Raw genomic sequence first — 14,918 nt, forward strand, 5'->3', positions numbered from 1 at the left:
CTGAAATAAAATGGGGATGAAACATTATATATTGGTATTTCTTAAAACAGTTGACATTATTTTCTCATTTTGTGCTTGCCAAGGCACATGTATGGGGTTTTAAGTTTATACTACAGGACTTAAGTAAGAAGTATTGCAATCCTTACAGCACTTCAAGGAACTACAATTCTCTCATCTTCTTCCAGTATTTGTCAGTGTAGTCAGACTTGACGCAACTGCACAGTGACATACAGCTCTTCCATTGACTACTTGAAAAACAGAATTACCTCACAGTGCTTGTTTTAAAATCAAGGAATACGATCAAAGAATGGATTAAGCAGTAGGATCAAAGAATCCATCTTTTGAAAAATAGTACTTGAATATTAAAAAAAGTTTTCCAGAAATAGATGAATTATGATAAATACATTCAAATGACCTAAGAAAAAACATTTTTGTGTACCTTAAAGTAGATTGGAGCCATATCTCCTACTTCTTTTGGAAGAGGAATGCATTCATATACCATGTGATACCGTTTCTTCATACTCATGTTTGTTTCTAGGAACACACAGTCCAAGTCTTTAGCTTCAAACATTTTCACCAACGCATTTCGGAACATCTGTTTAAAGAAAAAAAAAAAAAAATTATAATTTGAATTAACCTTTCAAAGCTTTCACATATAATATTTTATATTATTTCACTAACAATTTAATATGAACTATATTTCCTATGATACAAACATAGGAAGTCTAGAAAACTATTGTGAAATACACATTATAATTAACACTACAAACTCAGTTTTAATAAATACCACCTATTTTTACAGTTGAAATTAAAATTATGTTGAAGAACATAACTGTGATGCTCCATAAAACAACATGGATTTAACAGTAGGTCCCAAGCTTGCTATTTCTAAGAAGGTAATGTCTTGGCTTGTACTGACTACAGATACCATTATCCTTTCGCTAGTCCTTCCAATGACACAGTTAAAAAAAAAAAAAAAAACAAAACAAAAAACAAAAAACAAAAAACATAAAAGACATTTCCACTAGGCATGCTTGACCTTTAAGGAAAATATTAATGTTGCCTCAAAATAAAGCCAGCTATAACCACCATCTTCAGTGTATGGAAGCTAACCTAAATGTAATACTTAATACATCTGGCCACAACATACACTTAGACATACAGTTCCCCTTCACAGGGATTAGGTGCTGCACCTATTCAAAGTGTATTTCAATTTATAATTCTGCTAGCTCCAGTGTCAGGGCCCTACACAGGCTCAACAGGCTCTGCAGCCTCTTCTACCTGCTGGTGCTCTGGCTGCCCGTGCAGATGGGCAGCTCTGACATGCTGCAGCTGTAAGCTGGGATCAGATGCAGCAGAAAGAGCTGGGGAAAAAAGAGCTGTGAGAAGTGGGGGCCTGGCCCCCCATCACTCAGGAGCTGCAATTAAGCTCAGGCCCTCACTTTTGGTCCTTGCCTGAGCTAAGTTTCAGGGATGCCTGTGCCCAGCCATGTACCTGGCAGATCTTGGCCCTGACTTGCTGACTTGACCTTGAACCTAAGTCATCGCTGCAGACTTGTCTGGCCATCACTGGGCCGTGGCTGACCCTGTCTACCGTCATGGGACTTGCTCTCTTCTGCTAGCTTGGGTACCATGGGACTGCGCCTTGTCAGTGAGGTCACTTCCCCCACCTGCATTGCCCATCACCTTCCACCCTTGACTTGCCTTCCTGTGGAGCAGCCCGCTCTTGCTGCTCCCCGACTCTTGGCAGTTGGTATCTGCATCCAAGATATGCAAGAGCATCATTCTATAGCTTACACTGTAGCTGCTGAACTAAATTATCAAGCACAAGGGATGATTTCTGAGACTCATTCAGACTCATTTTCAAATGCACAAAAGATCTGACTTTGTGACAGGGTGAATGTTTCCAAAAGCATCTCAAGATCTTGAAAACTGCTTTTTAAAAATGAAGATCTTTGTATTATACATGTTCCTTATACCATTTCCACAGTGTAAGCCAAGAAATGACTGAAACTGTATGAGCCTCATAGACCACAGGTACCATAGTTCTACAACTCACATAACTCATAGGTTGTCCTTTTTGCATTGATTTTTTTTTTCCAATTAACAACACTCAGAAGTACAAACAACACAATTAAAAGGTTAATCCCATCTAAAGGTTTAAGATTCCCTATCTTAATGTAAATGGAGAGTCGATGAATCAAACAAGCATAAGCAAATACACATTCATAAACATCAGCAAGTACTGAAGTAAAACAGACGGAAAACAAATCACTACCAGGTTTTCAATGCAACAGGACTAGAAATTGAGCTCTCTTCTCCCCACCCCTTTGTGATCTTGCACAGTATGAATCAAACTAAAAGTCTAAGAAACTCGGCCAAATATATATCTTAACCAGGTATTTAAGCTCTCCAAAGCAGGCCCTTGTGCCCTGAATTTTTCCTCACAAATAAGCTGCTCCATGCTGTGACAAGAAAACGCTACCACCACCCCCCTAACACAATCAATGAAACACAGCTAGAAGATATTGTCCAGTGAATAGATCACTGTACCATGACTGATATGGGACTTTATTGTGCAGAGCCACAGGCAACTGAATTAATAGCTTGTTGTCTTCTCCCCCTCACCCTAGCCCCCAGACCTCTACTTCTGAAATACACCAAAGCAAGCAACTGTGGTAAGAGAAACATTAAACCAAAGGTTGAAAAGACTATTACTTACAGTTGCTACCCTGCAATATCAACTGAAATATAAATCCACTGAAAAGCCTAGAATACCTGCAGATGTTAGCTAACGTTTCCCAGAGTGCATTTACTTTTTTTTAAATACATTGCACTTTTCCTCCAAATTCTGAGTGGGCCAAAACATCAAGGATAATTAGCAATGGAAAGGACAAAACTATTCATAGGAGCAAATAACAGGGCTTGGCTTATGCTCAGATGCACGACATTGACACATGGAACAGTTCAGTCAATACAGAACATGTAAAGATTTATGTCTTTGCATATTAAAAAAATTACATGCATATTTACTTTGGCAAGTGAGCACGTCAGTCTAAAACACTGAACACATTAAATTCATGTGCTTGAAGGCATACAGTATAAAAGAACCCTTCTTGCTTTATTCCAACATATCTTAAAAAAAGATCCCAGCAAAAATAGGTAGCTAAAACATGTGCTCAATACAACATTTTATGAATATTTAAAGTGTGATAAGCTTTCTTCCCCTCAACAGCAATATAAAATATGGCTCTGTCATCAGAAAGTTAGTTTAGTCATGAGTAAGTGTATGCTTATACTCCTGCTAAAGCCTTCCAGACTCCCCCCACTGAATTACATGGAAGCTGGGGAGGGGGGGGGGGGGGCGGGGGTGGTGAAATCTGTGTCCATCACCTCCCAAAGTACTTTGTTGCAAAGAAATGTTTAAACTGTCTATGAATATATCCACAGGGTCAATGGATAATGGTTTTACCAACTAGTTGCATTTTCTAGCAAGGAAAAGACTAGCATTGAATACAGGAACTGCATTTGCTTATCTTTTATTTATCCTATTTTCCTTCTCATACAAATTTAAAAAAAATATCATCTACTTAGTTAAGAGAGGTTAGGATAAAGATATAGAATAAACATATTTATCACTTTTCCCCATGCTGTGCTGTTCCTCCTGATCCTACTTGTTGCACTTATTTGCTTCTTATCCAACTTTCTTAGGCATTTCTGTCATATACAATAGAAATCCTTTCCCTTCCTGCTTGGGGGGAGCATAATTTACTAGGAAACACTCTATTACATCAGCCATGAGAATCAATGTGGGGAGCAAATTTGGAAAGTCACAGAATCCATCTGCCAGGCTTGAGGCAAGACCAACATTACTTAAAATAATTTCAAACTCATGAATTAACCTGTTTTTAAATCTAAGCAACTGCAAGCAACAAAGCCTTTCTCTACTCTGAAACAGGCTCTAATATTTTGATATAAGAGGTTGCAAGTTGTTTTCTCTTTGTAATAATCTTGATGGCAGGGGGGGATTGACAATCACAGTCAATCTCTTAGGCAGAAGCTTGTTACATTCCTCCCTTGATTTTCCTTTTCCAAAGAAAACAGAACTCAAAACCTTCAAATGACTTCATAAGAGAGTTGGAAAGCATGACCCATCATGCTTGGCACTTTATTCTAACAATTCTTTTCCAAAAAGTAGGAAATTGGATTCTAACAGGGACCTCATTGATTTGAAGAAGACTGAGACAGTTCTCTCTCAATTGACATCCACCCAAAACCCAGATTAGCTTAAAAAACCTAAAGATATGTAAACAACATATCTTCAGCTTGTGTTTCATTGTAAGTGATCTTTCTGCCCTGACAATCCTTTTCTTTTCCTTGGCACTCCCAAGGAAATCCTAACTGTGAAGCCAGTTATTCTACTTTCTGTAAGGGATCAGCTGTACCTACATCATCCCCAAGAGATGTTCCTCTAACCTGGTTTCAAAGACCTCCAACGACAGAGGTTCTGCAGCATTCCAGCCAACTTCCTCTAGTGCTTATAAATGGGAACTTTTCTTCAGTGTGTACCCTGCATCTCCCTTTTTCAATATTTGACCACTAATTTTCATCCATAACGCAAGAATGTTCTGCCCCTTAGTGGAATCAGAAAAGAGCTGCCAGACTGGAAATTATGAAAATAGGTACTTAAGTATACATCATTATTCAAAACAACATTATTTTACAAAACTGTTAGAACATGAGACAGTTTCTCAGCTGACCTGGATTTCTTCCCAGATGTCTTCATCCAAAAGAGTGGCTGCAGTATGGTGCTGTAGAGGGGCTATCAGGCAGTGACCTTCAGTAAGGGACTGGTTGCTTGGTAGGGACAAGTACACCTACAAAAAGCGAACAAAAACTGAAGTGCCCATTTTTCTAGCATTAAAAACCTTCCCATTGCTGAGGCTAAGAAATACATCATTTGCTAAATTCAAACCAATAGAAGCCATTACCTTCTATTTACAGCAAGGCATTAGTAATTTTAGTGTTTTTAAAAAGGTCCCATTATCCATCAGTACCTCCAATGAACTAGTAGTATCCAGAGAGCAGTTCCACCACCAAGGCAGTAATATCAGCCTTATAGACCAACCAGTATCCTAACTATTACAAAATCACACTGCTTAGTCCATTACAATACATTTTTTAATATATATATAGATCTGTATGCATTTTTAATAAAATATAATATATACATAAAAATGCATACAGATAGATATATCTCTGTATATATATGTATTAGATATATAAACACATACAATACACAGATTATATATACACAGATATATACACAGATATACATCTGTATGCATTTTTTATATATATATTATCCATCTATATAAAAAAATAAATGCAATGTAACGTAATACATATCTATGCATTTAATTCCTTGGCCTATAAAAAGTTTCAAATCAAATGAAAAACATCAATAATAAATGAAAACTTTGGAGAAAGAATGACAAAAGAGCCTATACTGACACATTTCAGATGTTATAAATCCAAATATTTATGCAACTTTTAAAAGCATTAACAGAAACAGGAAGGTTCCCTGAACCAAACTTCTGTCTATTTCAAAGGATTTTAGGCTTAAAAATGGAATTCTCCATTTAATTTTCTTTGATACCATTGAGATACAGTCCTTCACCAGTTCAAATTTCCTCCAGTGCAGGGTGATTTAGTCTTCCACAAATCCACCCACAGTCTAATCTCTGCACTCGGATCTTTCATTATTGCTCCTGTCTTCCACAAATCCACCAATGTGAAGTTCTGATATCAAAGATTAGCTTTAAAATTCATGACAGATTTATATCTTTTTCTCCCTCACTCTTGAGGAATTCGTGAAATCAATTGGAAGGGCATGGAAAATAAGATGCAGAACAATAAATCATTTCATAGAAGCAATTTCATTCTTAATCTTAGGCACTCTAACATCAACACTGCCTTCCTTTATTTCTTTTTTATTTTTACATTTGTGTTAAATTGCTATTTTCTTACCTTGGTGCCAATTGCAATAATAAGATGTTTAGAAAGTTCACTGCTATCAAAGCAGTATGGGCACTTTTCCATGCGTGCAGCAAGCTGCTGGTGCTCATGTATTGCTTTTCTTCTTTGTATTTCCTCCTCTTCCCCACTGCGCGCTCTTTTGGCTGCTTTGGAAACAAACATGTCATCCAGAGTGTAGTACTCTCTGTCAGTTTTTTCCATGAGCTGAAAAGATACACAGAAAAATTGCGTGTATATATAAAAAAGCAAGAAAAAATACTTAGCTCTTTGTAGTATCCTTTATTGAGAAAAGCATAAAGTAAGCAGTGGCATTGCTTCCTTCCATATGGCATCTGCAGCACATGCAATCATCAGGTACATCTCCTGAGAGCAGTTATACACAATCTTAGACAGCATAGGTATTAAAATATAGATGTGTGACAGCAGTGAGAAGAGTATATTACTACATTCCATCTCAAGTTAAGGGCTAGGTATTTCAATATCATCTTGACATAACTTCAGCTTTAAATAGATGCACAATTTTTTAAATCATATATTATCATACCTTTTATTTTGGTCTTCTGCCTCCTCCTCTTCTATTACGACTATCGCTATCCATTAAATCATCTCTTGTGAAACAACTAGACCATGACTCTACACCTCATACTCATATTCCGTGAAAACATGCCAACAGTTATTCTTACCAAGTGAACAGTACTAAGCCATTTTGTGAAGAAAACAGTCTTTGTCTTCAATATTTAGTCTTTCTTGAGTGCACCTGTTGCTAGATATGAATAACGAACACAACTAGCACATTACCAGAAACAAGGCTGAATGATCCACAGGTTTTTTGTTTGCTCATTAATTGCTACATTTTAGCCAAATGTGCCACATTTAAAGGAAACTCTGAAAATACAAAATTTTTTATGAAGACATGCTTGAGGGTCAGTGGTATCTTACAGGATCTTAATAGTGGAAACCCACACAAACTGGATATGTCTCACCTAGACAATATTTAGGAGGGGTGACGCAAGGTGACAGAGGACATGGTAAGAAGGTGGCCTTATGGCAATAGCAGCAAGAGACAATGAATTGAAAGGAAAGCAAGAAAAGTATGGGGGTCATGGGACTCAGACCCAAATGACAGTAGATTTCACTAAGCTTCATAACTCACAGAACACTTTTATATATATATATATATATATATATACACACACACACACACACATATAGCATTAGGCTTTATCAATCTTTTTTTATTTTGATGACAAACAAATCCCATGATATCTTACCTAAATCAAGACTTAGCAAGTCTTGATTGTAAAGATTAACTTTTTAAAGGACTTAGGAAAGTATTTCTCCATTTTCTGTTCCGGCTGCTCTACACAACTTTAAAATTATGTGCCATTAATGCCCTAAACATTCAACACACATACTTAAAGCGAATGTAGAAAGCATTTAAATTAATTTTTTCAAGTTTTTATCTTTAAATGAAATCCCAGTGCTGCAACACTTTTATGCTATACTTGACTGTAATTTTACCTTGAATAGTTTCAGTAATCTCCTTATCAAAACGACAGGGAGAAAAAAAAAGTACACTATACAGATTTCTTGATATTGGAAGTGCTGGTCCTTCAGTCTTGGCAGATTTATGTATGAGTAGTTTTGCTCCAAGAATTGCTAAGGAAATGGAAGAAGTGTCTTCAGAACAAATCCTAATATATTTTAGAATACTGACTGGAGTAGCCCTATCAAAGGACGAATGTTAGCTGAAGGCATTTGGAAGGCATACTATCATAATTGAAGCACAGTCTCCAAATAAAAGAAGATTTTGCACATATCCCAGGCGTAGTTTGTGTAGATAATCTGATATTAACAAAAAAAACCAAACAAACAAAAAAAGATTTTATCTTGTAGGGTAGATAAGTAACTTCCCCCCCAAAAAACACAGACAACAGCTCTTGCTTTTCCTGAATACTGCAATTCTCTAATACAGACCAACAACTCATTTTGAATATGCTCAGTACTTTCATTACCTAACAACTGAGGAGCAGCCTCCTTAATATTACTTTATCTAGCTATAATACATTTAACTGCTTATGTGCATTTCCTACTGGAAGCCCCTGCAGACGAAAATCAGTAGTTCAATAGTTCAACTCCATTCTTGTTCTGTTTTACTGTAATGCTGTAATTCTATATTTAAAACAAACAGGAGACTTCTGAGCTTTAGAAAAAATATTTAGTGGTTTGGGTGTCAAAAATCAAGTCTCTGTTCCTCCGTCATATAAGCATAAGGTAAAATTAGAGCTTCAGTAGAAGAAACAGCAATAAGCACTACCTACAGGATGGCACCACTTTCTTATTACCAAAAGTAAAGGTTTACTATTTTCTTTGGGTTTTTTTTTAAATAAAGAAGTCTGCCATGAGAATGCAAATACACATGAAACAAGACAGCTGGCAGACTACAAAGAAGAGGAAGAGTGGAAATCAAAACACGTTGGCTATCAGGGGTATCACATGCACCACAGAATACCATTACTATTTTGCTCTGCTTGCACTTAGAAGAGTCATAGAAATGCCTGGTTTGTTATGTATGACCTCTTTTAAATAACAGTACTTTTCAAAACACCTTAAAAATACTCTACAGATCCTCTTGTGATGAAATAAATATTCATCTTATTAAACAGGATGGATGATGCCTTTCTTCAACAGTGGATAAAGTGCTGTATATTATGAGACATCTGGGACCCAAAACAGAATGCTCACCTAAAAAGCAGTAAACTTTAATAAAGTAAGTGCTGTCTAAAGACCAGATCTGGTTTCTCCTGGTACAGACCAACAGAAGGTCACTACATTTCAAATGGTAATTCAGTAAGACCAAAAAGAAATGATGTTGCTGTTCTTCAGGAATTGTACTTTTCTGCATCGTGTTCGACGCAATATGAAAAAATATTCATAATTCAATTACTCAAACCTAAGAGTAGGTCTGAAGCAATATAAAGTCCAAATACATGACCTTGAGTGGAGTCAATGAAAACAAGCACAATCCAGGAGACTTAAAAAAAAAAGCTACAAATGCAACAAAAAAAAGGAAAAGGAAAAAACAAACCAACCAACCAGCCATTGGCAAAAGTTGCAGTCACCCAAAAGAATGGTGAGAAAGATTATCCAGTTGCACCAGAAAGTTCTCCTAGTGTTTCCTGGAAATCCAATGGTAGTATTTCAGGATTCAAAATTAAAAGTTCTCAAAGTGAAGGGAAGCAGTGGAAAAGATTAAATAGTAACTTCACTTCCAATATTACTAAACAGGCTATATACATAAGTGGAATCATGTGCATACATCACCCATTCAATGTAAGCTCCTAGTGCAGCCTGGATCCCACCCAAGGTATGTGCATCAGGCTAGAGTAAGTCAGCAGAGAGTTAAAATTTTGGATTTTTCCTGGAAATAGAAAGATGTGCAGAAGAGTTCTTCATACAGCTAGAGGCCGAGGGCACCAGACAACATTGCATTTCTGGTTTAAGATGTAATATATGTTGGTCAACAGAATTAGATGAAGCACGTTAGGGAAGGAAGTAAAATAAATGTAAGATTACCTTGAAGAAGCAAAGGAACGAGAAAAGGTAGGTAGCAATGCAGCATTTTGGGGAGAGAAGCCATAGCAAAGGGATATTTAGAGAAGGAATATTCACAGATCAGGTTCAGATTACCTCTACCAGAGTCTCTACCAGCTACAAAATTATAGAACCCATTGCAATACCAACAAATAACAGAAGATAATAACGAATGCAAGGCAGTTCAAGAAACCAACACCCCAGCTTCAAAGACATTAAATAAATGCTTGAAATAAGCAGGGTCTAAGAAAAAAAGTTATTTTAAATGTTTCAACCTGTTTGTGCAATAAAAATAAGCCTCGTCATTAATAATTCATGCCCAACTGGATGTTCTTCAAGCACTATACCCTTCCCTTGCTGAAGAAAAACAGATAAGGACAAAGTGGAAAAATGAGGGGTTATTTTTTTTCCCCTTTTTCATACCTTTAAGGAGAAGTTTATAAGACCTTTATTCAAGTCGTAAGTCTAGCACATCAATGCACAGTGCCATTATACTGCAGTTTTGAGACAAAGAGACCAAGTTGCAGATGGTCACCCTGTCCCTGAATCTTCATTTCTTGCCATGTTTTATCACATCCTTTAGATGACTTTAAAAGAGTGTTAAAACGGGATGTATTTTCACATCTAAAAACAACAGCCATGAAAGGAATAAGAATTTCTTTGCAACTCCCCTATTACTACTGTGTCCTTCCAACATACCTCAAAACAGTTCAGGAAGTACAGAAATCTAAAAAACAGGCAAAAATATCATCCAGCAAGAATTGTGTACTCCTACTGAAATAAGATATAATATGAATATAAGTGGAAAAATCCATTCAGCAATGTTTTCTGCCTTAAAAAAACAAAAAATCACTAATGACATTTAGTCCGCAATATTGGAATAGTAGCAATGAACGTCACTAACACATTCCTTGCCAGCAGCAATGAAAAAAAAAAAAATATATTTTTTAAGGGCATAATTCCTTAAATATGATTATCCCTCAAATCCTACAAATGCCAAACATCAATGTGTCAGAACTGAAATAAAATAAAATGTAGCTGCTAATATGGCAGACTATAGAGTACTCTTCAACTGCTACTCTAAATATTGGCCTTTTTGAAAAGTTATTCAGGAAGAAAATGGAAATTCTCTTTCAAAAAATTTATACTCTTACTTTTGTAATAAGGTGCCCAGTGTGTTCTGCCAATTGCATTATTTGGCTATAACGTAATCTCTGCAAAAAAGTTAAAGGGGAACTGAAAGAACAAGAAGAAAATGTTCTCCAAAATGCCACAAGGAAAGCAAGTAATCATTTAAAAACTGATTTCTTTCATACATATCTTCTTCCATACAAAAGACAGAGCTAGTACAAATCCAAAGAAGGAACTATGCTGATGTATTAGTTACTGGAAAGCTGCTGTTCTGCATCAGCTGAAGCATCACACCTGTTAAACGTGAAAGTCAATGCATTCTGGAGGTGTACATTTAGTTCCCTCACCATGCTTGATATTGCTTGGTACTGCCCTTGCTGTATTTCAGGTGTGGCACAAAGATCAGAAAGAAGCAGCAAGTCACTTTGATATATGAGTTTTAAGTTGGGATGTCCTACAAAACATCACTGAACTGCCTAAAGTTAGTATACAAAATTCAGACATCTATAAAGGCAATGCACCTGAAGTCCTTGTTTCTACCAGACACTGGCCAAAACCAAGAGCTGACCTAAACAGACGTGCTCATAAGACAGATCATCTCCACAGTCCCTTGTCTTCTCTTTCCCATTTCACTTTTTTGTTCTGGGCTCATTTGCCACATTCTCCCTTCGTATGCACCCTCTATTTTACAACTTTCTTTTCTCTTTTGGCAAGCACTGATTAACCAGAGAACACAGAGGCAGCTTTAGGACTCTTAGCACCAGGCAAAATGACATAGCCTCCTACACTTCATAGCGTAATTGTGCAACTGTGAAACTTCTACCATCCATCTGACAGGGGATCCATTTTCCACAACCAGGACGCAGTTTTGGTTTAACCAACAGAGACAGCACCACAACTTTGCTTGCCCTGGCTAAGAAAGGCCTGTAATACACAAACTTTTAAACAGCAGTCAGGGAAGGCATCCAAACTTCTCTCAGGAGCGGATAAAAATCACCCTTTGGGCTCTCATTTGGAAAGCTCAAATACAGTGCAAATGTGGCCAAAACCCAAGAAAAGGAGAGAGATCTCGAACCATTCAGCATGGGAATTCAGAAAGAGATCAGCATCTGACTATGCATAAATGAGAGTGATTTGAGAGACGGAAAAATTACAATGTTGTATTTGCTGATGAAATCCTTAACATGATAATTACCATGAATAATATGAATATATTACATGAATAATTTCATTATATAACATTCTGTTCATAAAATAATTGATGTCTTTTTTCATTTTTTTATGTTATTGAAGCCATCAGGCACCTTGGCATGGGGCTACCTCCTAAAGTAACTCTTGTAGATTTGTGCAAGGTACACTCCAGGGTCAGCCTCATTTTTCTGCCAACACATGTTCAGATCGCTGGAACTGTATCTCATAGCTTAATTTTAAACCAATTCTGTTTTCCTTATTCCAAAGTAAAACCCTTGGAGTCTTATACACTGCTGGCTGCCTACACACTCCATCTGAAGCGTGCTGTGTGTTGTGTCTCTTATCTCTCCCTCTGCTGCTATTACTTGCTCTTTGGGTGCACCCTTTGGAAAGAAAGCCCTACTAAAGAATTTAATATCATTGTGATACTGAAAGGAAACCTCAAGAGACAGAACTCCTAATCATCAAGGATTATTCCTATATAATACCCTGAGTACACTTTTTTCCCCTCTTCAAATTTCCTCTGAAATTTGGGGATGAAACAGGAAATTCCATTAAACACAATTAGCACAGTAATAAAACATACCTGCATCTTTCTAGTGCAGATTATTTTAAGCTTTTTTGTACGCTTGCTTTTCTGCTTATTTTCTTGTTCCATTTTGTATGCAACTATTGAACTGCTTTTCCTGTTTTCTCGCTAACGCAATCATAGTTAAAGTTACTTCCATATAAGCTAATAAATGTGCATCTGCTTGGAAAATTTGTGAAAAAAAGTCTATAGATTGTATAAAACGTATCAGTTTGGTTTTAAATTGTCATGGCAACACTGACGTCTTCAACTTTAAATGACAGAGTTAATATTTGTGGAATGCTGTACTCATATTTTGGGAAGCTGCAATAAAGAAGAATAAACCATTATTTTAGAATATAAACCTGAGTGACATATGAATACATCTCATCACGTTTAAATTCATTCAGCATTTAGCACCTATTGTTTACAACAAAATCACCTCAGAAAAGTCTTTCTGATCTCAAATAGCATTTGCTTAAGCCAAATCAAGGCAGAATTTTATGATGTTAACTTTATTACAACTCCAATCTCCCTATGAGCACAGATATCTGAATTTGTAGGTTTAATTCAACATATAATTCAGCATACCGGCATTTCCCAAACCTGTCATCCCAGTGAAATAAATAATATTTTAAACACATAGTATCAAAGGATTTTAACATATCAATGCGCAGAGTGTTTTTAAGGCCTATGTCACTGACAGGAAAATATTATGAATCACATTGATGAGCAAGGTAGTTCAGGACTATCTTTGAGCAGCAGAAGTCAAGCAATAAACAGACAGCAGAGTACTGCTCAATGGTTAGGGACTAAGCTCCTTTTTGTTTCAGTTATTTGAAATGAAAACTGTAGATTTTGCTATAATTAGTTATTACGACAGATAAAACTTTATATGCAAGTCAATAAAATGAAATGTAAGCCAAACAAAATACCTTCAGCCACAGAATTCTGCTATTAAAAGTGTGATTAGCATTTAACTTTACAGTTATCCTTGGCCATAACTTTAATGCCTAGAAAAGACTGTCCTGCACAAATCTTCATTTGCAACATATCTTGTAATTTTAACATAATTCAGGAAGAACACCAAATGCTTACGCAGTCATTTAATATGGGCTGAATCTACACAGTTCCTCCTGTTCCCAGGTCTTCTTCCCTAATCCAGCTGTCACTGCTGTCGATTTGTTTCCACACGCAGGAACAGCTTTAACTTTGTGTCCACACAATATACACAGGAAGTTGTTTAGTGCATTGAACTGAAATGTAGCGGAACGCAGAACAGGGTGTTTGAAGTTATTTTCTCTTAGGTTTTCATATTAATTTTTTTTACAGCAAACCATGCATATGCTTAGATCTTTAAGTAAATGTAAAAAGCAACAGTGCACCAGAGCTTTGTTAGAGTTTTATCATGTCTATTAAATACTGTGCTAGAATGGCTTCACCATGTGAAGAAGGAGAAGAAAAACGTTTATTACAGAATAGTAGCAGCAGCAACATTCTGCATTTTTCACTTTAGCTTTTAAAATGTTTCTAGACTATTATTTTGGTTTATGGTGACGGAAATGCAAAGATGTGCAACAGGTAGGTTTGCATAGCAAGTAAAAATGATAAGGCTGAAAGCAATTTTCCATTTTACAGACTTCAGAACCAAGGAAAGGCAACATGCAAATTCCCTTTTTGCAAACCTGTAATACCAGCATACCTCTTTACTAAATCCATAAATGAAGGTCAGCATTAGTAATATAGTTCTGTATTTTTTCACTGCTTAAATTCATGTTATGCATGTTATGAATGTTACTGCAGAGATTTTTAAATAAAATGAGTTTATGGCCAAAATTTAAATGGTCTGATGAACAATACAAATTAATCTTTCTCACTTTCTTTTAGTAAAATGTAATCAAAAAGAAAAAAAATGCCTTAGTAGAATTTATGCATACAAATAGAAGGTAATTTCTATTGAGATAATGTTCTAGAAATCAGCCTTTATACACCCACAAGCATCTATTGACATAAGGCAAAGGATTACGTAAGTCTTAACAGCACCAATTTGGGAAAATTGAACTACTTACAACAGTCAAGGGCAGAAGGAACTACAGACAGGGTACTTAAAGCTATCAGTAGTGAAAATCTGAGACTTCACACATATTTCGTATTCTAAAACTGGCAGGAAAAAAAAAAAATCAGTTTTCAAAAATTTTGTTGACTTTTTTGTATCCTATAGTCATGCCTCTGTAGCAGCGAGAACCCAATCTGCTTTCAAAGCTGAAGAAAGTAAAAAGTAGAAATACAATAACTTCAAACAGATTTTTTTTTTTTTAGGTGTAACAGTGAAATATGAAAGAATCAGACTTCAAGGCCTGCTTTTTTCCATATATCAAAAAGATTAGTGTTGGGT

The 14,918-nt window shown here is 36.2% G+C and overlaps 1 protein-coding gene across 4 annotated transcripts in view; it reads right to left on the reverse strand.

The window, feature by feature from the left end:
* CWF19L2 (CWF19 like cell cycle control factor 2) overlaps window positions 1-14,918 on the reverse strand; it is an 87,212-nt gene that overhangs the window by 5,569 nt on the left and 66,725 nt on the right. For all 4 annotated transcript variants that reach the window (XM_050912416.1, XM_050912425.1, XM_050912397.1 and 1 more), the window contains 3 exons: window positions 6,031-6,243; window positions 4,761-4,877; window positions 440-595 (listed from right to left, as the gene is read on the reverse strand). In XM_050912416.1, coding sequence (XP_050768373.1) covers window positions 440-595; window positions 4,761-4,877; window positions 6,031-6,243 — 486 coding nt within the window. The remainder of the gene's footprint in view (window positions 1-439; window positions 596-4,760; window positions 4,878-6,030; window positions 6,244-14,918) is intronic.

The sequence above is a fragment of the Gymnogyps californianus genome, chromosome 1 (genome assembly GCF_018139145.2).
Source record: "Gymnogyps californianus isolate 813 chromosome 1, ASM1813914v2, whole genome shotgun sequence".
Classification (NCBI taxonomy): Eukaryota; Metazoa; Chordata; class Aves; order Accipitriformes; family Cathartidae; genus Gymnogyps; species Gymnogyps californianus.